The 25,139-nt window shown below is 37.6% G+C and overlaps 1 protein-coding gene across 1 annotated transcript in view; it reads left to right on the top strand.

Moving 5' to 3' along the window:
* CUBN (cubilin (intrinsic factor-cobalamin receptor)) overlaps positions 1-25,139 on the top strand; it is a 384,343-nt gene that overhangs the window by 110,908 nt on the left and 248,296 nt on the right. The window contains exons 23-27 of the mRNA XM_006872611.1: positions 6,891-7,077; positions 9,741-9,901; positions 10,236-10,417; positions 12,156-12,312; positions 15,511-15,698. Of these exons, the coding sequence (XP_006872673.1) occupies positions 6,891-7,077; positions 9,741-9,901; positions 10,236-10,417; positions 12,156-12,312; positions 15,511-15,698 (875 nt within the window). The remainder of the gene's footprint in view (positions 1-6,890; positions 7,078-9,740; positions 9,902-10,235; positions 10,418-12,155; positions 12,313-15,510; positions 15,699-25,139) is intronic.

The following is a 25,139-nucleotide window of genomic DNA, read 5'->3' as shown; positions in this document are numbered from 1 at the left end:
TGTAGAGGTCTATTGAGCTTCTGGGATTATCTTTTTGTCTTTCCTAATACCAGATAACTTTTCTGCCAACACATCTTTAACAATTCACTGTATGGGTGTTTTGTTGTTGTTGTTGTTGTTTTGTTGTTGTTGTTTTTTGCCTCCTCCTATTTATGGAATTCTGGTCACATGTAAATTGTTCTTCTTGATACCATCCTACATAATTCTTAAACTTGTATTCCCATTTTCCTTCAGTCTTTCTTTCTGGTTATTCCTCATATAAATTAGTAACAAGAGATTTATGTTTTAATTCACTGATTTGCTCTTCAATTGATTTGTTTCTACTCTTTTGTCCTTCCAATGTATTATCTGACTTTGAAATTTCAGTGTTAATCTTCTAAATTTCTAATTGGTGTTTTTGAACAGCTTCTAATTGTCTGCTTTGTCATTTTGTTCTTGTATTGTTTTCCTGAATTTGTCTAGGATATTGTCTGTATTTTTCTTTATTATGTTTGAGGTTTCTTTGAGGTGTTGAAAGCCTGTATATATTCAAGGGGTTTTCAAAATTTAGGGGGAAATGGAATTAAAAGATAATGAAAGTTTTCCATGAAACTTTTGGTGTCCTGTCATATATATCTTTTAAAGTCTTTGTCCTATGATCTGTTCTTCCCTGAAGATGCTTTTCTGATTCTTTATTTATATTACTTGTTTGTGCTACGTTGACTTGTTTATTTATGTAATTTGGAGTTGTTTGTTGTTTTTGAGACATTTTGGAGTTGTATTTATTTGTTGATGGTCTTTTGGTTGTTATACCTTGATTTTTGTTTTGCTTTGTTTTGATATACCCGGGCAGGCAGGCAGGCAGGACAGGAATGTTACTTTGGATGTTAGTGTCTCTGGGTGGCATCACTGTCTCTAGGTGGGTAAAGTAACTGGTAGGAGGATGGACACAGGTTTCGGCTTGCTGGTCCTGAAGAGCATCTGAAGACAGGGCTAGCAAGTGTTGTCTACTATTTGTCATGGACACAGTGCTGCAGGAGCAGGTGGTGGCACTGGCTCATTGGTGAGCACTAAATGGCAGGTATGGTAGGTATTGCTGAGTAGCCTGCTCTCATCAAGTGGGGCAGAATGAAAAAAGAAGAGAAGAAAGGAAAGAGGGAAAATGATAAAAATGGGTAAAAATAAAGAAGAAGAAGAGGAAGTTGAGGAGGGGCAAGAAAAAAAAAAAAAAAAGTCAAAAAAGCTGTTGCAAGAACACTGTCTGTCAAAGAAAAGATAAAGAATCTTGAAGGCAACCTGGGAAAATTGGATGACTTATATAAAATGCTGAAAGAAAAAGACTGTCAACCAAGAATTATATAGCCAGGAAAATTGTCCCTCATATATGATGTTGAAATTAAGATATTTACAAATAAAAAGAAATTTAGAGAATTTGTGAAAACCAAACTAACCACATGCATTTTGAGGGAATGTACACTTGCCCATGGGTAGACTAGGAGCCTGGCACACAGTCTCTGCTTGGACAGTGAAAGCCAGAGGCTTGAATCTGTCAATCACTTAGTGCTACAAGTGTAGGACTTGGGAAGTGGTCCGGTGCGTAGCTACTGGTGGGGAGAGATGGCCTGAGAGAACCAGCTGGGTATGCGATAACAGGGTAGGGTCCTCCCTAGCCACTGGGTTGGTGGGTACTGGAGGAAGCCTAACCCCTGATCACCAGGAAGGTAAGGTGAGGAAAGCAGCAGAAAATACTTCTGCAGTCATCATTTAATGGTGTGGGGCCAGATGCACTTTTAAGTTGTTGTTAAGTACCATGGAGTCGGTTCCAACTCATAGTGATGCTGCACAGGGTTTCCGAGGCTATAAATCCTTATGGGAGCAGAAGCCTCCTCTTTCTCCCATAGAACAGCTGGTAGTTTTGAACTGCCATCCTCTTTCTCCCATGGAACTTGAGGTTAGCAGCCCGATTTGTAACCACGATGCTACCAGAGCGTCTTTTAAGTAGATGCAGCCAATTCTCCAGGTCCTGCTCAGACTCAATCATGGGAGAGGGAAACCCTAAGTCAGGATCCACAGCTGCCACTGCACAGACCATCCCTTCTGTGCAAGCCCTCCACCCAAATATGAGGGATCTCTATAGGGAGTTGTTCCATCCTCTTTCACTGGCTCCCTCCTTGCTCTATGGTCACCCATACCACTAGAATTCCCACCTGCCATGCTGTACTTTCTTCTCCCAGATCCAGTTCACAATCTACTCACCTTGTTTCACTCATAATCTGTCAACTATGTCTCTGTACCAATAGGAATTCCATGAAGTTGGTGTTTCCTTATCTGTGTGTGTTGCCTTCTGTGTCTTCAAATGGCTGGATGTCTCATGGGGCCCTGCTCCATCTCTCACTTCCATCACTGTTTTTGTTCTGTCTCCCTCTAGATAACTGGTGTCCAAGCCAAAGAATTTGATGCTCAGAGTTCCAGGATTGTCATCTGTATGCCTTTCACTCAGTTCTTTAGGTCTCTGCTATACAGGGATTGGGCAGAGAGCACCGTTGGGATGCCATCTTATTTCCACCCTTTTGGGGGGTTTTCTGACCCATCCTTATTCTCCTTTCTTCCGGGGTCTCTAATTACATGTGAGGTCCACTCCCACAGGTTTCTGATGCTTTGTTTATTTTTCTATATGTTTCCTTTTTGTTTATGAGATTGAATAACTGGTGTGCTGGGTAGCTACTGGTGGGGAGAGATGGCCTGAGTGTATTACTGCCTTCAAATGTATTGACCTTTTATTCTTTTATCTCTGGTTTAATGTTAATTCTTTCATGATTTTTTAAATTTCAGTTAATATTCATTTAAGTCTATCCATATAATTATTTTTAATCGTTTTTCCTTTTTCCTGTTAAGATTCTCAGTTTACTCACTGAACCCATATTAATGTCTTCTCATATTTCTAATAGCTGTTTTTAAGTTCTTGGCTATTAAAGACAACATCTGGATCATATTGGAGCCACAGATCACTTTTTTTTCTTGACTATGACCACATTTTTTTTTTTTTTAGTATTGAACACTTTTCTAAACTATAATTCATATTTTTCTTTATATTAATTGTAATTTCTAATTTTTTAACCAACTGTGACAAATTACATGTTGTGGAGACTCTAGATTCTCTTCCTCTGAAGCTTGTAGGGAGCGCACTATCTGGCTTATAACCTTGTATTTGTATAGCTTTGCTGGTGATGATGTTATTGGATATTTGTGAAAATCCCTTGATATTTCTCATGCCCCACTATCTTGGTGGATATCAACTTCAAAGTTCTGTTGCTCCTGCAGGTCTTATTAAGACTTGGACATACTCTTTACTAGCATAGTCCTCATTTCTAAGATGTAACATTTCTGATGCTAGGGATGTCAATAGGTATCCCCATTCTGGTTGGTACAGAACTCCAGGGTCTCCTGGTCATGTTATAACCTTCAGTATATTTTGTTCCCCAACTTAGAGCACCTGCTCTTTGGAATGGCTTGTGAAGTTTCACCTCCTGCCCAGACTAAACCAAAAACTCAAAGGGAGTTTACACAGATTTTTGGTTCTTGTCTCTACACCTAACTCCTCTCCTAAGAATTGCCCTGCAGATTCAAGATGCTTTGTGTTGTTGTTAAGTGTGGTCGAGTCGATTCTGACTCATAGTAACCCAGTATAGGGTTTCTGAGGAGCTGTTGGTGGATTTGAACCATTGACCTTTTGGTTCAAATTGACCTTGTAGTCCAGTACTTATGCTTCAGCATCAACTGCTTTGACAACCCTAAACTCTGACCTATGCTACCTCAGCTCCACAGGGATTTCATTAATTGCCTGGGCTGTGGTTTTCTTCTGTGATCAGAATTTTCTCCCCAGGTAGAGAACCATATGTCTCAATTCATGAGCTTCTCTCTGTAAAAGATCACAATCTTTCACTGTTTATTGTCCAAAGTCACATGTATTTACTGGAGTTTTGTAGTTGTGATGAAGAGAGGGTTAGTTCACTTACTTATTACTGGAAGTAGAAGAATTTCTGATTTAGATTTAAGACACATTATAAAATATTAAGGAATCTAAGCCTACCTAGGAGAGAGAATGGAAAAGTAAGAGTGGGGAGAATGAGGTGAGAAGAAGTTTGGGGAAGGCAGCCTGAAAGGGAGAAGCTGTGTTGACACAGATAATAGGAGGATATACGGTCCACCCACCTCCTCAGTTTTCAATACATTACATAATACCATTTTATTAAATGTTTATTAGAACCTGATCTGGCCCAGGTTCAATGCTGAATGCCAGTTAATATGGTTAATAAATCCTCTATCCCAAGGCTACTACAAGAAATATACTCACATAAAAACAATTGCAATAAAATATATTGGGAGTTCAAACTGCAATTGGCATAAAGTTTTATTGAGCACAGAGAAATTAATTCTGCATGGTTGGATAAGGTTTCACAGAGGAAGTGATAGCTGTGATCTTTAAATGGTGGGTAAGAGTTTTTTGGGTTTTTTTTTTTTTGCGTGTGTGTGTGTGTGTGTGTGTGTTTTGTATTGTTAAAGAATGTGAGTAGGGAAAGGGGAGGTTTCTAGGTAAAGTATTTCAGACAAAGTGAACAATATGAAGATCATTTGGACACATCAAGAACTGTAGTTCACCTTTGTTCCAACAAGAGGTAAAAAGCATAATATGCTGATCAAACTTCAGTAAGGATTAGCAAAGTCTCACCAATTGTGTCAGAATAAGCACTTTACACATGGACAAGGTACCGGAATGTATTTGTCATTCCCTCTCAAAAGTGACTTTTGATCAGATTCTTTAATGTGAGAACCTAATTTAATGAAATCTCCTGTAGACTAATTGCTAGCTACATTAGTGAAATATGTAATACAATTGTATTTCACCTCTGGGAGTTAGTAAGCAAAGAACATTATCCTTTTTAAGAGGAGGTGACATGAACAGATAATTTACTCTAAATATTTGATGTACTGGTTAAAGCAGTCTGAATATGGGCGAATAAGTCTGTCCAGTCTGTGGGCTCAGGGAGACTAGGTCAGAACTTTCATTTAATATCCATTTGGTTGGACCATCAATGTTTATCATAGTAGCAACTGCTATGGATCGGAAGTACTTAATATATTGTCTTTCTCTCCTTTCCTTCAAGGAGCTCTGGTAGCCGTAGTGGTTACGAATTGGGCTGCGAACCTTAAGGTCAGCGGTTCAAAACTACCAGTCTCTCCGTGGGAGAAAGATGAGGCTTTCTACTCCCGTAAGGATTTACACCCTCGGAAACCCTGTACAGGGTCGCTATGGGTCAGAACCGATTCGAAGGCACTTAACAACAAACAACAGCAACTCCTTTCCTTCTGTCCTTCTTTTCCTTTCCATTCTGCCTTCACTTTGATTGGTTGATTGACTGATGAGTTTGAATTGCCGACCTTGTGGTTAGCAGACCAGTACTTATCCTACAGTGCCATGCCAGGATAGGTAATACTTACTTAGCACATAAAATAACTAATTACCAACTAAATATCTTACATGAATTATCCTATTGGTTCTTTCGAATTTACTTAATGATTTTCCTACACCTTCCGGTTCTAATTTGAAATAGTGATAATTGTTAAGTGCCCTCAAGTCAGTATCTACTCAAAGCTACCCTCTATTTTGTTTCTGAGGCTTTGAATCTTCACAGGAACAGAAAGCCTCACTTTCTGCGAGTGGCTGGCAGGCTTGAATGAGGACCTTGTAGTTTGTAGTCTAGTGCTTAGTGTATGGAGCCACTATTCCCATCAGAGTGATAACTAGTGGTGGTGGTGGTTGTGTGCCTGGTGTTGGCTCTGTCTCATAGGGACCCTGCATTGGGTTGCCGAAACTTTAAATCTTTATAAGAGAAGACTGGTAGTTTCAAAGCGTTGACCTTGAGGTTAGCTGCCCAACTCGTAACCACTACATTACCAAAGCTCCTTAACAGTGATAATTACTACCATTTGTTTAGCACATTATATCACCTCTAACCCTTATGTCTCTAATGAAAACTCGTTACCGTCTCTGTTTTGTTGCTGTTATTGTTGTTGTTGTTAAGTGCTGTCGAGTCGGTTCCAACCCATAGTGATCCTGTATAGGGTTTCCAAGGAGCGACTGGTGAGCTTGAATCACAGATCTTGCAGTACTAATGGCTTTGCAGTCTGGCACATTAACCAATAACACCACACCTGTACACAAGGAAACTGAGGCTCAGGGAAGCAAATTTAACTTGCCCAAGTTTGCATACTTTGACAATGTTTGAGTAGGGTTTGAGTTCAAAATTACTCTGATGTCATACTTTCTTCTCCTATTTTTCTCCCATGACTGAGGTACATGCTTTCTTATTTCTTATAAATGCATGCTTTGGTGATAACCATTTTAAATGAAGGTTGTGAAAAGAAGCACAACTAAATCAATTCTAGGATCTAAGTGTATCAATTTCTGTATTCGAGGCTAATTTTTAAGACTTAGACCAATTTGACTGAATTAGAAAATTTATAACACAAGATCCAATTATGTAACACATTCTTCTACATTGCTTTATTATTATTATTTGCCTTTGAGATCTTAAGACATTTTTTGAAATAAAATAATTCTTAGAATACTCCAGAATGACCCACAGAAAATTATTGGCAGAAATTGATAAAGTACATATTACTGAAGGTATACATGGTGCCCTGGTGTTGTGCTATAGTATAAGTACTGGACTGCTAACCATGAAGTTAGTGGTTCAAACCCACCAGTCTCTCTTAGAAACCCTATACAAGGTTGCTATGAGTCAGAACCAATTAGACAGCACTTAATAACAACATATTACTGAATATTGTCAATGTAGCACAATGTTTTCTAATTTCTCTATTGTGATGATGTCTATCTTATTTCATAGCATGCTTACAAGACTATACAACTGAATCTGGAACACTCACTTCTCCAAACTTCCCCAATAATTACCCCAACAACTGGGAATGCATTTATAGGATCACGGTGGGAACCAGCCAACAGATTTCATTGCAATTCACAGACTTCTCTTTGGAGGAAGCAAGTGGTCATTGTGCAGATTTTGTGGAAATCAGGTAAGCAACTTTATTTATTTCATCATAATCCTTTTTTATTCACATCTAGGAAGAGTAAGAAAAAATTATGGAAATATTCTGTGAAACTGTCTGCTGTGTACTTTGGGTGGTTAGTGTTGTTAAGTGCATTTGAGTCAGTTCTGACTCATATGGACCCTGTGTAGGGTATCCAAAGAGTGGTTGGTGGGTTTGAACTGCTGACCTTTAGGTGATGATGACACTGTATGTGCTTTCTTGCAGGAGATAAATTCAGTGGTTGTTTGCAGTGAGTCTTCTATTGGGAATAACTGAAAACAAGCCACAGATTTTATTTGGGCTGAGTAAACAAAGGATCTACTACACTCAAATTAGATGCTTGGCATTATTGAATTTATGCTTTCTTTATGTAAAGTCAATTTACATTTCAGGTTGTTCTTTGATCATTAAGTCTAATTATAACACAAAAATGATGGTCAGATAGCAATCTTAAATGAAGGGTTCCCCAAGATCTTTTGTGTCCAAATGAGAAGAAGCTAAGTTTGTGAATTTTTTTTTCTTTCATTATTTGGCATAAAAAAAAAAAAAGGTATTAAAATAGTTGTATTTAAGGTAAAGGAAGTTAATTTATATACTATCAATTCTTGGGATCATTATATTCTGTTGAATTAGACCAGGACACACGGAAACTGATTTTAGCATGTATTTATGTAATTGCTCTGCATTTGGTATTTCAAAACTCTGAAATTAAAAAAATATTGTGATGAAAATATACACATCAAAATATTCACCCATATAACAACCAAAAATCTGGAATATTATAATATTTTTAAATATGTTTTGGACGCGGGGCTTGATGGCAGATAGGGTAGAGGTGCAGTGAAGATCTCTGTTAGCAATACCATAGAATACCAGGTGAAGTGGGTTCAGGGAAGAGCTCCAAAACTCCGAACCACGTATCTAGGAATATTTAAAACTTTGAAGGCTTATAGCTAGTGGAACTTGCAGCAGAAGGAAGAATTCTTGTACTTTAGAAACTGCTGGGCTCAGTGGCCCAGAGCCAACAACTTGGGTGAGACCAAACAGCAAGACCAAGCTGGGGAGCAAGCCGACCCACAACAGAATAATGCCGTAAGAACCTAGGAGCAAAGGTGGACAATACACTTTGTGGGTTTTTGCTTTGTTCTGATTTTTTTTTTTTTTTTTTTAATCTGTTCATTGGTCCCACACTGTTTGCACACCTCCATTCTGGTGACTAGAGGGGGTGCCTGAGCTAGTAGACAGTCCCACCCCCACCACTGGTGGGTTCTTCTGCCACACATGCGCACAGATACTCGCAGCATTTAAAACGGCAGGCAGCTCAAAACGTCCACAGCCAGTCCTAAAGTGTTTATTAATAGGGTAAGGCCAGAACAAGGGGTGTGGGGAGGGAGAGAGAGTTTAAAAACAAAACAACCGAAAATTAAATCCTGAGGTACAGCATAACAACCAACAGTGGCATCTTGAAATCTCTCAGGCAGTCTTGAAGGCAAGAAGCTGTAAGAGGATATTAAAGTCATACTCATATTAAGCTAAAGATTTTTTTTTCTTTTCTCGTCTCTCTCTCTCCTCTCCCTCTTCTGTGATTATAGACTACAGTATCCAATCTAGTTTTTTGTTTTGTTTTGTTTTTTGGTGTTTTTGTTTTGTTTCATTTTGTTTTGCTGTTCCTGTTTTGTTGTTTTTTGTTCTCCCTTTTACCTTTGGGGGACTCTTCCTCACCCTATATTACCCAAGAAGAGTCAGCAATTGCTGCCATATAGTCAAGCTACAGTCACACCCTATTAAAAAACCTATAATCCAGGCAAGAACCAATACCAGTTGCCATACACCAGGGAGGCAGACAACACCTGAGAAAATTACTCTGAGTTAAGCAATAAGAAGAGTGAAAAGGGAAGCCCACCTCCTGATCACATCTACTTGGAGGCAATCAGAAAGCATAAAAAATAACAAAACACACACTCAATTAAGTATTAAGGCCACAGTTAAACACTAAATATGTCCTAAAAGCAAAAACAGATGACCAATATCAGCACATGTCCAGAAACAAGATAAAATGTCTGAGTCAAATGACCTAGAAGTAGACCTGTACTCCATTCTGGAAGGAGGGCAGGCCTTGGAAATGCCTGAGAAGGAATTCCAAAAAATGATTATAAAATGTATCAAAACACTTTACAGTGGAGTTGAGAAAAATAAGGAAGAAGTCAGGAAAGTGCTACAGGAACAATTAAAATAAGTTTTATCCTATAAAATATTAAATTTTGAAAAATTCCTAATGGAAAATGTTTATGGTACTCTTTATAATTAAGTAAATTTGTTTATACTGTTAATAAGTATAGCTTCTTTATTCTGTGTTCTTTGACACATTTGCAGAAGGTTTTTATTTGACAGGATGAAAATGAAACACATTTTCTTAATTTGCATTTGGTCTTGTAAAATGTCATGCCAACCATAGATGATGGTTGTTCTTTATTAAATTTTTTAATGAAGTAAAAGATTAAAAACTGGAGTATATTCTTTAGATTATTTTGAGAGCATATTGTTGTCATAACTTGACCTATTTGTAATACTAAAATTAAAATTTTGTCAATTGTTTATACAGTATATTATCCTTAACTTAGTAATTTGTCATATATGTTGTGTTACAGAGACGGAGGTTATGAAAATTCACCATCCCTTGGAATATATTGTGGCTCAAATCTGCCTCCAATAATCATCTCTCATAGTAACAAACTATGGCTCAAGTTTAAGAGTGACGTATTTGACTCAAGGTCTGGATTCTCAGCTAACTGGGATGGGTCAGCAACAGGTAATTAACAAAGAGTTGTATATGCTTAGCATCTGATCTGATTTGTTTTCCTGACTCTTCAGTTGTCATACTCTATCACTTGTCCATTGTTTTTCCAGTTGGTTTTGCCATCACTATTTGTAATAAACTTCAACACTGTAAATGTTTCTGAACATGTAAGGGTAAACATTCTAGTTCCCAGGATACTGTGAGTTTGGGAGTATAGGCAAACTCATTTTCTTCCTTTAGCTTTACTTTTCAACTTGGTTTAAAAAGAGAGTCACAGTATCATTGACAAGATTCCATTTTAATAGGAAGGAAAAGATAAGTATCATTTTATCTCTTTCCTCTATAGGTTGTGGTGGCAATCTGACAACTCCCAGCGGCATCTTCATGTCTCCCAACTACCCGATGCCATATTACCACAGCTCTGAATGTTACTGGTGGTTGAAATCCAGTCATGGAAGCCTGTTTGAACTGGAATTCAAAGACTTCCACTTGGAGTATCATCCAAACTGCACTTTGGATTATCTAGCTGTAAGCATAATGTTTCCATTGTGTTATTGACTGCTCCTATTGTACCTAATGCACAGAATGTGCTGATTTTTATTTCTGAGACTCAGGAAAGGGGAACATTTAAACAGAACATCTACATAAAAATTTTAAACAAAATAGACAACCAAGAAAAGTTGAGGAAAATGACAATCTTCCAAGGTAGCATGAGTACACTATTTAAATTATTTTGAATATGGACGATGAGAACATGGTCAAAATATCCCCAAAGGGGTTATTGATTTAACATACTTATTATCTACATAATTTCTATTTGAATCCTAACCCACTGCCATTGAGTTGACCCCAACTCATAGTGACCCGACACTGGATTTCCAAGACTGCACATCTTTGTGGAAGCAGACAGCCCCATCTTTGTATATATACTATGAAATTTGACTACAAGCAATCCCCAAGTTACAAACATCTGACTTACCGACAACTCCTGCTTTCCCTTTAACATTGTGTACATTTGCCTTCACTTTGAAAAGATTGAACTAATCCCTGTTATTGTTGTTGCCATTGAGTCGGTTCCAACCCACAGCGGCCCCATATAGGGCTTCTAAGGAGCAGCTGGTGAGCTTGAACCCCCGACCTTGCAGTTTAAAAGGCTCTTCAGTCTGGTGTGTTAACTCACAGCACCACACTAGGACTCCAAACAAATCCCTATTCACAATAAATTAATTTGTTGCACATGCAGCTTTTTTTTTTTTTTTTTTTATTTTAAGGTTTTTATTGTGGATTGAGTGAAAGTTTACAGGGCGCAACATCAGTTTCACATTCAACCATTCATATAACTTGTTTCATTACATTGATTATAATCCCATCCATATACCAGAGTTAACAGTGTTTCTCTCTATCCTCTTTAGCTTTGCACATGCAGCTTTTATATTATTGAAAAGGCTTTGAGCCTGTTGTTGGCTCAAAGACATTTAGGAACAGAGCTCATTCATAGTCAGGGGACTGACTATATTTGGAAAATTTAAAAAGATAGCTGAAGTCATCAAAATGGGACTTTTTACAAAATTAGTAATTCCCCAGTGAATTTTTAAAAAAGGAAAGCAAAGAAAAAACAATGTATTCATGTGTCATAAATGATAAACTATGGAATCAAAAGCAAGGGGACAATTGATATTTATTATGGCCTCAAAATATTTATTAAATCATGTTCACACACTTATGCTATACCTTGTTTTTGTTAAGCACCATCGAGTCGATTCCAACTCATACCCATGACTAAATGTAAATAAACATTTAAGCACAAAGGCATTTCAAAAGTTCATGGGGAAACTACTTTCTTTCAATTCTATTTTTCCTTGAAGTTTGTGAAGTCTACTTGTATACTTAAAACAAAATATTTTACAAAAACAAACCTAAAAACTTCTGGACTCTTCTTTTGTTGTATGTAGTTATGTTCCACTTCTCATGGATTTGTAGTCTCTGGAAGGTTTAATGTAATTGGCCACTAAGCCAAAGTTGGTGGTTAAAGTCCTTGCAGATGTACTTCAGAAGAAAGACCTCATTATGTATTTTGAAAGTTAGCCATTGAAAATCCTATGGAGCACAGTTCTACCCCATACGTAGGGTCACCATGAGTCAGAGTTGATTCAACAGCAACTGGTGTTTTGTTTTGCTTTATCGTGTGTGTTACAGAGTCCTTAAGATAATGTCTGTAGCTGCATTTGTCGACATTTAAAATGTTTTGTTTTGTTTTGTTTTAAAGGTATATGATGGCCCAAGCACCAACTCTCATCTGCTAACTCAGCTTTGTGGGGATAAGAAACCACCTCGTATCCGTTCTACTGGAGACAGCATGTCTTTAAAACTGAGGACAAATGAAGGTCAACAAGGAGGTGGCTTCCTGGCCAGCTATAGACAGAGTAAGTATTGGCTGCTCGGTGCCTGTAGTAGCCTCAAACTCTTGATAAAGCAAATTGAAATGAATATAATCCATTGGTTTAAGCAATGGAAACAAATTTTATCTTATTTATATGAAAAAATTTGACTTTGTTTTACAGAAAAATGCTTATATATTTACTTTAATTTAATGTAATTAATATCTGTAAGCTATAGAAACAGAAGAATATTTGGTATACTGAGATAGTTGCCATTCAGCTAAAGGTTAATGTAATAAGGTAATTATCAGTAGTCTTCCATTTGTGGCAAACATTGTCCTATGTCTTCTAATTGGACATTATTCCACTGAACATAGCAGTCTCCTACACCATTTTTTTTGTCCTGTTCCCTAAAATGTACCTCAATTTTATTAAAGAGAAATTATGGTCTGAAGAATTACAGTGGAGGAATCTGGTCATTGTAGAGATATAATTTTAAAAGCTGCTTTCCTCATGAGGTCCACCCACTGCCCTGGAGGTCGTTCTGACTCCTAGTGACCCTATATAGGATTTCTGAGACTGGACATCTTCACAGGGGCAGACAATGTCATCTTTCTCCTGCAGAGCTGCTGATGAGTTTGAACTTCTGATCTTGCCGTTAGCACCCCAGTATACCACAGCACCACCAGAGCTCCTTCTAAATAAGGCAACAGGGTGGAATTAAAGGAGCATTGTATAAAAAAGTCAGCGGTCTGGGGTTTGTTCTTACTGTAGTTATATGTCTACAATGAAGAAATTAAATTAGACGATCTCTGAAGTTCACTTTTCAGTCTGGAATGAAATACTTTTTGCAGTTAGTTTTAACATAGAAATTCAAGGAAACAAGGCTTCCTTGAATTTATTTTATATAATACAGACTGTACTTGTGTTTTTCAAAGTACAGTTCCTTGTACTATTAAATTTAAATGTATTCATAATTTTAATTCAATTTTCTAAAAATGGAGTTGGACAGTCACACAATTTTATTCTGGATATACAGTATCTCTTTGGTTTAATTAAAGATATATACATGTTTAATCCTTACTGTATGTAAATTCTAAGATCCCATTCATTCCCATGTAGAATTCAGGCTGAATTCTAAATCATTTTGAAAATTGGGTCTAAATAATAACATACAGTTCTTGTTCTTCTGAAGCCCATCATTAGTGCATGAAAAGTTTTCCAAAGTTCTATTAGCACTTCATCTGGTTGGCTGAACAATACAGTGGTGTTGCTAATTTTGTTACTGCTTTGTTAACATGGTTTTTGGTTACAATTACATTGCTTATTCAAGATCCCTTCCTTTTCTTTTTAGTCTGGTGAGATTTTTTTTCTCTCAAAATTTCAGAACATTGAAGCAGTGTATTAGCACATGTAGATCCTTAAAAGTAAAACCATGCCTAACCAGTGAGATTTTCTGTAAATGTTGGCATTTGAAATTAGAGACTTGCAGATAATTTACTGGAATATATTTTCATCTGCTCTCTTTTGACCCTAGCAGCTGAGAGACATATTGTTTGCGGATAACTTCTCATCAGCTTCTAAACCAGCACACTTATTTTATTCTTTAGAAAACTTTTGTGGATGAAATTCGGATTTTCTAAGAGCAATGGTTTGAACATCTCTCCTGTTCCAGCAAAGAAAGGCTCTGAAGAAACACAAATTTATAAATTTCCAACAAAAGTTTACTAGCGACCTCCCAGTCACAAGTCAGAAAGCAGCGTTATAGTAGAAATGCATCTAAGAACCATGTTTTTCAAAGATAATTCTTTCCATATAATGTCATTTTCCCATTTGTTCTCAATGCACATCACAATGACAGTATGACAGAGATTAGCAAAGGCATGCATATGCTTTGTGCAAGGTTGACTGAATTTGACATTTACTCCTAGTACTAGCGTGGGTTTGATTTGGGTAGTGAACAGTTTTGTTGAAAACTCAGCTCATGAAAATGCTGCCATTGGATTAAAGCCTTTTTTAGAATTTAAAGTTTTCTTCTCTTCTTTAAATCCTTTATGCTACCTCTGTTATTTTGGTATCTTCTGATGACTAATGAGAGGAATAATGGAGACTTTATTGTGAATTTCATGCTGACTTTTGAATGTTTAACAAATGACTACACAGTTACTCATTTTTTTGCATTCACATAGTACTTTGTGTTTTTAAACTGGTGAATTTAAATGTCAGGATTTCTGGCCCTTGCAAATGTTGAACTTGGAAAAACAGAAGCACAGAATGTTTAGTACATTTCTGTTAACAAACATCATATATATATATATAGTTGTTAAGTGCCGTTGAGTTGGTTCTGACTCATAGAGACCCTTTATAAGTTACCAGCGCTTTAAATTTTTGTGGGATCTGATTAAATCTTTGCAGGATCCGAAAGCCTCATCTTTCTCCCTCGGAGTAGCCCTGGTGTGGCTCTGGTCGGTTTGAACCGCAAGGTCGGCAATTCAAGCTTACCAGCTGCTCTTCAGAAATCTTATATAGGGTCTTTATGAGTCAGAAATGACTCAATGGCACTTAGCAATATATATGTGTGTGTATAAATCAATAGACAGATGGATGTATATATTTTGTTGTGAAATGCCATCAAGTCGATTCCAACCCAGAGCAACCCTGTGTAGGGTTTCCAAGGAGCAGCTGGTAAGCTTGAGCTGCTGACCTTGCAGTTCAAATGGCTTTGCAGTCTGGCACATTAATTAGCCCACAGCGCCACACCAGGACTCCAGATAGGTATAGATATATGAGGGAGCTTCAAAAAGACTGTGGAAAATGAAATTAAAAGATAAAGGAATATATATTTAAGTCAGATTTTCCCTTTATAAAAATGAAAATCAACTTATATCTTGAAGCAATTATGTTATGTATGTATATGATATAAAGGAGCTCTGGTAGCGTAGTGGTTACGAATCGGGCTGCGAACCTTAAGGTCAGTGGTTCGAAACTACCAGCCACTCCGCGGGAGAAAGATGAGGCTTTCTACTCCCGTAAAGATTTACACCCTCGGAAACCTTGTACAGGGTCGCTATGGGTCGGAACTGACTCGACGGTACTTAACAACAACAACAACATATATATACACACATATATATATATGTGTATATATATATATGTATATATGTATATATATGTATATATATGTATATATGTGCGTGTGTAAGAATCTAGTGGTTTTTAACAATTATGGTTATTTTTTTTCAGTATGTGAGAACGTGGTGATTGTCAATGGAACTTACGGCATTTTGGAGAGTATACATTATCCATATCCTTATTATGCCAATCAACGTTGCAACTGGACCATCCAAGCAACAAGTGGCAACACTGTGAACTACACGTTTCTGGCATTTGAATTAGAAAATCACATCAACTGCTCTGCAGACTATTTAGAGGTATGTATTCTGAAGCTATGTATTCTGAAGCTAGGAATCCTGGTGTGGCACTGTGCAAAATAATCACGAGGTCATTTTGAACTGCAAGTTGTGGTCACCAGCCACTCCTCAGAAATTCTACACAAGGTCACTGTGAGTCTGAACCGACTCAACAGCATTTAACAACAATACTCTGAAACTGCTAAGTAAATCACTGGGTTTTTAGATTAAGGTGAACAATCCATGCTAGAAGTCATCGTGCTTTTCAGAATTGAAGCCCTAACTCTGCCCTACATATCTTATTACACCAACCACTCATAGTAATTGAAGACACATGTTTCATCCCTCTTTCACTGTACCACCTTAATAAAAGGGTATGGAATCTATTAAATTATATGCATAAAGAGTAATGTATGTTTTAGGTTTCAGTGCAATTTCCAGAGTGCTTGGCTTCATATTATATAACTTATACAGAACTAGAAAGAGAACCTCTATATTTGTTGGTTGCTTTTAGGTTTGTTCTCTAAAAATAAGAGCTCAGAAAATATTTAGGTATCTTGAATTTCATTCAGTACTCACTTCATTCAGAACACATGACTCCACGCTCCAATTTCTTTACCAATTCTAACACCAGCTTTCCCTGCTTTGGCACTCTCTACCTATCTGTTAGGTTCAATAATTCATTGCAGTGGTAACACAGAACTCACAGACGATACTCATGATTATGGGGTTTATTAGGGAAGCTCTTGTTGTTGTTTTTAGGTGCCATTGAGTTGGCTCTGACTCATAGTGACCTTACACACAACAGACTAAACACTGCCCAGGCCTGTGCCATCTCACAATCGTTGTTAAGCTTGATCCCATTGCTGCTGCCTTTGTGACAATCCATAATCTTGGGGATCTCCTACTTTGTTACTGACCCTCCACTTTACCAAGCATGATGTCCTTCTCCAGGGAATGATCCCTCCTAAGAACATGTCCTTAAGTTCGAGAGACAAAGTATGGCCATGTGCTTGGTTTTTTTTACAACAACAACAATCAGCATTCTGGTTGTACGTTTTTCAACACAGTTTTGTTTGTGCTTTTGAAAGTCCATGATATGTTTAATATTCCTCTCCAATGCCATAACTCAAATGCTTTAATTTTTCTGCAATCTCCCTTATTCATTGTCCAACTTCCACTTTCATATGAGGCTACTGAAAATGTCATGGCTTAAGTAAAGTGCACTTTAGTTCTCAAACTGACATCTTCAGTCTCAAACATTTTCAAAAGGCCTTGTGCAGCAGATTTGCCTAACGCAATACGTCACTTGCTTTTTTGACTGCTGCTTCCATGAGTGGTGATCAATTGCACATATGCAAATTCAAGCTGAAGCTGAAGGAAGTTTAAAGTCCATGAGAGCCAAAATATGACCTTGAACATATCCCAACTGAATTTAAAGACCATCTCAAGAACAAATTTGATGCGTTAAATACTAATGAGTGAAAACCAAAAGAACTGTGGGATGACATCAAGAGCATCATAAAGGAAGAAAGCAAAAGGTCATTAAAAAGACAAGAAAGAAGAAAATAACCAAAATAGATGTAAGAAGAGATTCTGAATCTTGATCTCCAGTGTAGAGATGCTTTAGCAAATGCAAGAAATGACGAGGTAACTGAGTGTAACTGAAAATTTCAAAGGGCAACTTGAGAAGACCAAGTCAAATATTATAATAAAGTGTGCAATATTCTGGGGCTATTCATGTTTCCATATGCAATATTCTGGTGCTATTTGACAGGGTGGTACTGCTATTAATAAGGTTTTCAGTGGCTAAATATTCATAAGTGGTCAGCCTCTCCTTCTTCCTAGTCTCTTAGCTGAAACCTGTTCACCATGGGTGACACGGCAGGCATTCAAAATACCAGTGGAATAGCTTCCAGCATCACAGAAACACACAGCCACCATAATAGGACACTTTGACAGGTGAGCGGTGGATAGGGAAGTTAGAAAGTTACAATTCAGGATCAGAAACGCTCAGAACACAGTCAGGAACGCTTTTGCTCAGCCATGCCCCAGGCAGGCCTCACTCTGTGCTTGGCCTCTCACCATTGTGACTCCTTGGGTGCTGTCCATCTTAGATAGTGTTACCTTACAAAGCTCTTTCAGAGCTGCTGACGGAGGCCCAAAGGGTACTTACTTCTCCTTAGCCTCCACTCCAGAAGGTACTCAGCTATAGCTTTGTGGGTCAACAAACCTAATGCCCTCGATGAAGTGCCTGGAGTTACCGCATTTAGTAAGCAAACCTCCTGTCTGAAGGTGCTCAACTTTACTCCCTCTGTGGATCAAGTAGCCCACAGCTCTATCTCGTACTCTGACTCTTGATTCTGCGGCTGCTCATCTACCACTCCTCAGCTGCTCTCTTGTATCACAGCTCTCAGTCTCCTGGATGGAAGTGGTCCCATGCACAGGTTTCTTGGGGTCCAAAGGACACACTCCATTCCTGGCTATTCTACCTTGATGGTAGTAAGATGTCTGCTTCCTGCTTCTGAGATGACTCATTTAAAACCCAGCAGGAAGGGAAAACTGACTAATCCATGTTAAAATCCCATACACTCAATTTGCATGGTCCCACATTTGGTGGGAGTTATAAAGACTGTGTCTAGAAGAGAGCCATATCAAGTAATTCACTGAACCACAGGGACATAATCTGCTATTTTCATAATGTATTCTATTTTTAAAAAGCAATTTTTCAAATTCTTTTTTTTTTTTTGCTAACATGTGCATATATACACCTTTTAAAAATATTTATTGTTGTTAAGTGCCATTGAGTTGGTCCTGACCCATAGTGACCCTATATAGACTTTCTGAGGAGCAGCTAGTGAATTTGAACAGCTGACCTTGCAGTTCAAACGGCTTTGCAGTCTGATGCATTAACCCACAACACCACACCAGGACTCCTTTAAAGATATAGATTGATAAATTAGGCACTTAGTTTAAGTGTATTAACTTTGTGAATCTCCACGTATTATGCTTTCACTAAAAATGTTTCCTGAAATGATAAGTATTCTTTCTTAAAACATTAGGATATTTCCCACCTACTCTACTTTTTCTGTCCTCGCGATTTTGAGGTCTTACTCTCAAGAAAGATTACTTTATCACTGTAAAATTTTCTTAACCATCTTTTTACCAATTCTGCGAAGAACTGGTAAAGAAACTTACACTTTTTTAAATTCCAAAACAAAGAAAACATACCATTTTTGGAAAGACTTTGTGAAGCCCTGACTATATGGTTAATCCCTGTTTTTAAAGGATATTTTGTTGTTCTTAAACTAATACTGCTTTATATTTTTAAAAAATGTAGAAACTATAGACATAGTATCTATTCATCAGGAACTTTAATTTATTAGTATTCAAATAAAATATAATATAGAACAAACTTATGCTCCTTGGAGGCCAAGATGGCCAAACTTCGTCTCTCCTACTTCAGACATATTGTCAGGAGGGACCAGTCACTGGAAAAGGATATCATGTTTGGTAAGATGGAGGGTCAGACAAAAAGAGGAAAACCCCCAATGAGATGGATTGGCCAAGTGGCAGCATCGATGGACTCAAGTGTGGCAACAGTAGTGAGGTTGGCCCAGGATTGGGCAGTGTTTCATTCGGCTGTGGATAAGGTCACTATGAGTTGGTACCGACTCGATGGCACCTAACAACAAAATAAGCATTATACTGTCAATATTTAATTGATCTTATTTTTACTTTATCTTATGTTTTGAAAGAAATTAAGTGAAGAAAAATGTATAATGTATAGATTAGATTTCATACATTGAACATTAATGACCTAAGAGTTGTGAACATCAAAAACATCATACAAGTACAGAATGTCATTAGAAAGACAGAATGGGATAAAAGGACCTCAGAAGGGAATCTGAAACTTGCTTTTGTATATAGAGTAGCTAAAGCAAGAGGAAGAAATAATGAAGTAAAAGAGCTGAACAGGATATTTCAAAGGGCAGCTCAAGAGACAAAGTGTTATAATGAAATGGACAAAGATCAGGAGTTAGAAAACCAAAAGAAAGAACATGCTAAGCATTTTTCAAGTTGAAAAAACCGAAAAAAATTTAAGTCTCAACTTTCAATATTGAAGGATTCTACGGGCAAAATATTGACTGACAGAGGAAGCATCAAAAAAGGATAAAAGAAACATACAGAGTCACTGTATCAAAAGAATTAGTCAACATTCATCCATTTAAAGAATAAGCATATGATCGAGAACCAACTGATATTAAAGAAAGAAATCCAAGCTGCACTGAAAGTATTGGCAAAACACAAGATTCAAGAATTGATGGAATACCAACTGAAATGTTTCAACAAGTAGATGCAACCCTGAAAGTGATTACTTGTTTATACCAAGAAAGATGAGGACAGTTAACCTGGCCAGGCAACTGGAAGAGATCCATATACATGCCTTTTCCAAGGAAAGGTAATCCAATGGACTCTGGCATTATCTAACAATCTCATTTAAATCACATGCAAGTAAAACTATACCAAAGATAATTCAAAAGAAACAGCACTACATGGATAGGGAACGGCCAGAAATTAAGTCAGATTTATAATATGATATGGAATGAAGGATTTTGTTGATGCCAGATGAAATTTGATTGAGAGCAGAGAATACCGGAAAGATGTTTACCTTTATTTTGTTGACTGTGCAAAGGCATTTGACTGTATGAACAAATTATGCATAACGTTGCCTAGAATGGGGATTCCAGAACACTTAGTTGTGCTCATGAGGAACTGGTATATAGACCCAAAGGCAGTTGTTCAATCAGAACAAGGGGATTCAACATGGTTTTAAATCAGGAAAGATGCACATCGGGATTGGATCCTTATACATATTTATTTAATCTGTATGCTGAGCAGATAATCTGAGAAATTGCAATGTATGAAGAAAAATGCACCATCAGGGCTTGAGGAAGACTCACTAACAACCTGAGAAATGCGTATAACCCAACTTACTGAAAGTAAAGAGGTTTTGATGCACTAACTGATGAAGATCAAAGACTATAGTCTTTAGTATGGATTATATCGTTATATCAAGAAAACAAAAATTTGACACCTGGACTAATGATGGTTTGGAGAAGAATACCAAATATACTGTGGACTGCTATAAAGAAAACACATTTGTTTTAGAAGAAGTACAGCCAGAAATCTCCTTAGAAATGAGGATGGCAAGACTTCATCTCACATACTTTTACAGATGTTATCAGAAGGGACCAGTCCTTTCAGAAGGATGTCATGCTTGATAAAGGAAAGGGTTAGCAAAAAAGAGGAGGACCTTCAGTGATGTGAACCAGCACAGTGACTGCAACAATGGGCTCAAACATGGCAACGATTGTGAGGATGGGGCAGGATCAGGCAGTATTTCATTCTGGCATAACTCTGGTCAGAACCAACTCAACAGCCCTAACAACAACAACATAGAATATTTTATATTCATTCCTATTGTCTTAGGCTGAGTTTTCTGTAGCAGCAAAATCAGTGAAACATTGTTTTTGTTAAGTGCCGTTGAGTCGGTTTCAACCCATAGCAACCCTGTATAGGGTTTCAGAGGAGTAACTGGTGAGCTTGAACTGCCAATCTTGCAGTCCAAATGACTTTGAAGTCCAGTGCATTAACCAACAGTTCCTCATAGGACTCCAGTGAAACCTAGATATTTGTGTGTGTGTGTGTGTGTGTGTGTGTATTGAGAGAAAGAGACATGTTTATTATCAAGGAAATGGGTTACAATTTTGAGTCCCAGGTAGAAGACAGAGTCTTTCCCATGTGTCCATTATAATATTAAGAGCAGGCCACACCCCCAAGGAAGTATCCCTTTGATTAATTGGCTGCTCATAGCCACTCATTGTAGAGTTAACTATGCCTGTATTAGGTGTCGTCACATTTTAACTGCTAAGCCACCGGAATCCAGGCCTAGTCAACGTGGCACAGAACCCTAACCATTATGGTTATAAACCACTCTCATTGTTCTTAGTTTGTTCTTCTGGATTCAGGTTACCTTTCAGCCTGAAATATATCCTTTATTAATGTCTTTGCCAATGGCTTAAATTCATTTTCTTTGATTTAGAGTTCCTTAATGTCTTTGGCAATGGTTTAAATTCATTTTCTTTGATGTAGAGTTCCAGTGGTCTTCACAATCTTCTTTCATACTTGTCTTATTCCATTTACCTGGAGAATCCATCCTTTTCTTCTTGTGGTGAGATATTGTTCAATTTTTAGTAAAAATGGAAAGGTTGTTCCCAAAGCGCCCTGTGTTCACACTGTGCAACAGTAATTGGTTATGTAATGTGGCCATTTGTGACGGTGTCCTAATGTCCTGTAGGATGGTGAGCTTTTTGGTACTGTGAACTGTCTCCTACTAATTTTATCACAAGGCACTTATTATACAGTTACTATCAAATGCCGTCAAGTTGGTTTGACTCATAATGACCCAGTGTAGGGTTTACAAGGAGAGGCTGATGGGTTTGAACCATTAAACTTGCAGTTAGCAGTCTAGTACTTATCCTACAGTGCCACACCAGGACTCCAGTATACAGTTAGGATCTTATAACAGCTCAGTAACACATTCAGTGTGATTCTACAACTTTTGAGCACAAACCAAAATAAGACTCTTTACCTTGCAGAGTTTTACATTATAACAATATGTTAGGCACTATACTAGTGATTTGATAACGTGCAATAAAGGAAGCTATAAAGAAGATGGTTTGAAACTGGACTTTAAAGGTGGCTTCAGCCAAAAAAGTGGAATGAAAAATCAGATTAAACAACATTTTCAGGGAGTAAATTCCAATTCAAGAAGACTTGTGGTATAGTGGGTTATGCAATGGGCTGCCAACCGCAAGGTCAGCAGTTCAAGTCCACCAGTCATTCTGCAGGAGAAAGGTATGTAGTGTCACTATGAGTCAGAACCGATATGACAACACAGCCAGGCAGCAAACTGTAAAGGTCCATCAGATAATTTTTGGAGGTCTTTGTAAATTGTTTAAAACAGCAAAACAAAACATAAAATTGTTCCAATAACTGCAAAGCAGCTAATTAGAAACCCTCCATAGATGATGTATTTATCATGCTATGGTATAACATTTCTCTTGTGCAATATTAATGGAGAAGGCTGCAAAATACAGAATGAGAACCAGAAGTTCAGCAAAGCTTTCCAAAGAATAGTACAGTTGCCAGAAGGGAGGAGAGGTTTTTTTTTTTTTTTTTTTTTTTTTTTTTCCATCTCTGTAAGCCAAGGGGCAAGACTAGGACAATAGCTACAGTGGCTAGTCTATGATCAAAATTTTAAAAATACAAATAACGATTGAAAGAGTGTAAAGTCACAAACACAAAAATCTAGCTTCCATGGTTCTAATAACTTCTAGTTAAAACGATTTTTTTTTTTTTTAACATGACTTAGCTAAGTTTCAATTGCATGGCCATTCCTGCAGCCAGGCCTTAGTTATTTTGAATTAACAAGGCTAAAATGTCTGAAAGGACTTGGTTAGGTGAGGTTTAGACATTGTGCCCAGCTTTTCTGAGAGGTATATGAATGAGTTGGTAAAGATCCCATTTGAAAGCAAATTTATCCCTTATTATGTTTCTCTCTTGGCAAAATAAAATACATCAGATTTGGAAAAAAAAATTGTCAATGAGAAAGAAATAGTCATTTTCTTAGAGGGGTAAAGCAATATTGCCCATACAATGATGAGAAATCAATCTTAAGGGTTCTTTCCATATTTTAAACCTGGATTTCACTTTTTAATTTTAGTTTTGTGTCTCCACATAGAAGAGGAGATTAATGGTTGGTTGAATATAAAAACTGAAGCAATCCATTTAGGAGAAATCAATGCAGAGGTGGTGATAGGAGCCCAGAGGGTATGTTGGGCCACCGGGGAACGTGTATGTGATGAGAAGTGGGATGTGTATGTGATGAGAAGTGGGATGCAACCCTGAGGAACAGCAGCATTTAAAGGATGAGAAACTCAGAAAGGAGGCTGAGTGAGAGATCTTGAGGTGTAGCAGGAAACTCGGAGGGCTTTGTAGTGTGGAAGACAAGACACGGTAATAGAAGGTGAAAACAACATGTGAACTGTTCCCCAGATGCCAAGAAGAATAAGAATTGAGAAAGGTCCCTTGAAGATTATTTTGCATCTTGGGAGAACCGTGTCTTTGGAGTGGTGGGAACAGTAGCTAGATTGTAGTGGGAAGAGGCACGAAGATTGAGTGAATATAAACTAACATCTACATTCATTTCCTATCCTTGTTCTCTGGAGGAAGCCATGTAAATCACGTCCTCATTTCTCCAGTTCTTTATCTTTCGTTTCCCTGACTGGCCCACATGAGGCAAGCTTTCATGTGACACATGTCAATGTCTCTTAAAATGTGGTCTGTAGAATTGGACACAACACTTCATCAAACCAACTATATTGGGATTATATTACCTGGTTCACATGCTCTGATGTTATAGGCAGTCCCTGGGTTACTAAAGAGATCCACTCTTTTTTTTTTTTAAGGATTTAATTGTACATTGAGTGACAGTTTACATGGGAGAACATCAGTTTTACACTCATTGTTTCATTGCAATAATTACAATCTCCTCCATGCATCATCATTCAACAGTATTTTTGCTTCTATTCCCTCTGGGTTTTTTTTTGTGTGTGAATGTGGGGGTAGGGTGGGAAGGGGAGATGTACACAAAAACATTCAGTAATATACAGTCATTTAAATAACCAAAGGGCACATTCTGCAAGCCTCCTTCCTGGCCTCCAGCACACAGCCTTTCTTTTTCCATGAGTCTACTCTATTTCTCCATGTCCTCATCTCTGCCTCCTTCTCTGGTCACTGCTTCTCTGGATAGGCTCCTACATTACACTTGTGCTTTTCTCCCTTGATGGTCCTAGTGTCATCTTTCCTAGACTGTAAAATTAACTACTCCCCCCGTTACAAAACTTCTTCCTTTACAGTTGTGACAGTCACAATTAGCCATGATAACAACTACTCACTATTGAATCATATGAATCTTAGCCCCATCTCTTTTCACCAGACCTGTCTAGACAAGATGAAAACTATTCAGTGGAGATTCTACCTTCCCTTGTACACTCTTAAATTAAACTCCCTATTGAAAACTTGTAAGCCATTCACTTTGTGCCTTTATAGTCCACCCATTATGTAGACGGTAGAAAAGCTCCATATCATCAGTCAAAACAACGCCAGGGGCAGATTGTGGAACAGACTTTCAATAAGTAATATGCGAATTCAAACTGAAGCTGAAAAAAATGAAAACAAGTCCACGAGAGCCAAAATATGACCTTGAATATATACCACTTGAATTTAGAGATCATCTAAAGAACAGATTTGATACATTAAACACTAAAGACCAAAGACCAGAAGAGTTGTGGGATGACATCAAGAACATCATATATGAAGAAAGCAAAAAGTCAT

Source organism: Chrysochloris asiatica, unplaced genomic scaffold (genome assembly GCF_000296735.1).
Source record: "Chrysochloris asiatica unplaced genomic scaffold, ChrAsi1.0 scaffold00206, whole genome shotgun sequence".
Taxonomy (NCBI): Eukaryota; Metazoa; Chordata; class Mammalia; order Afrosoricida; family Chrysochloridae; genus Chrysochloris; species Chrysochloris asiatica.
Note: the sequence above shows the minus strand (reverse complement) of the source record. Positions and strands in the feature narration are given on the sequence as shown.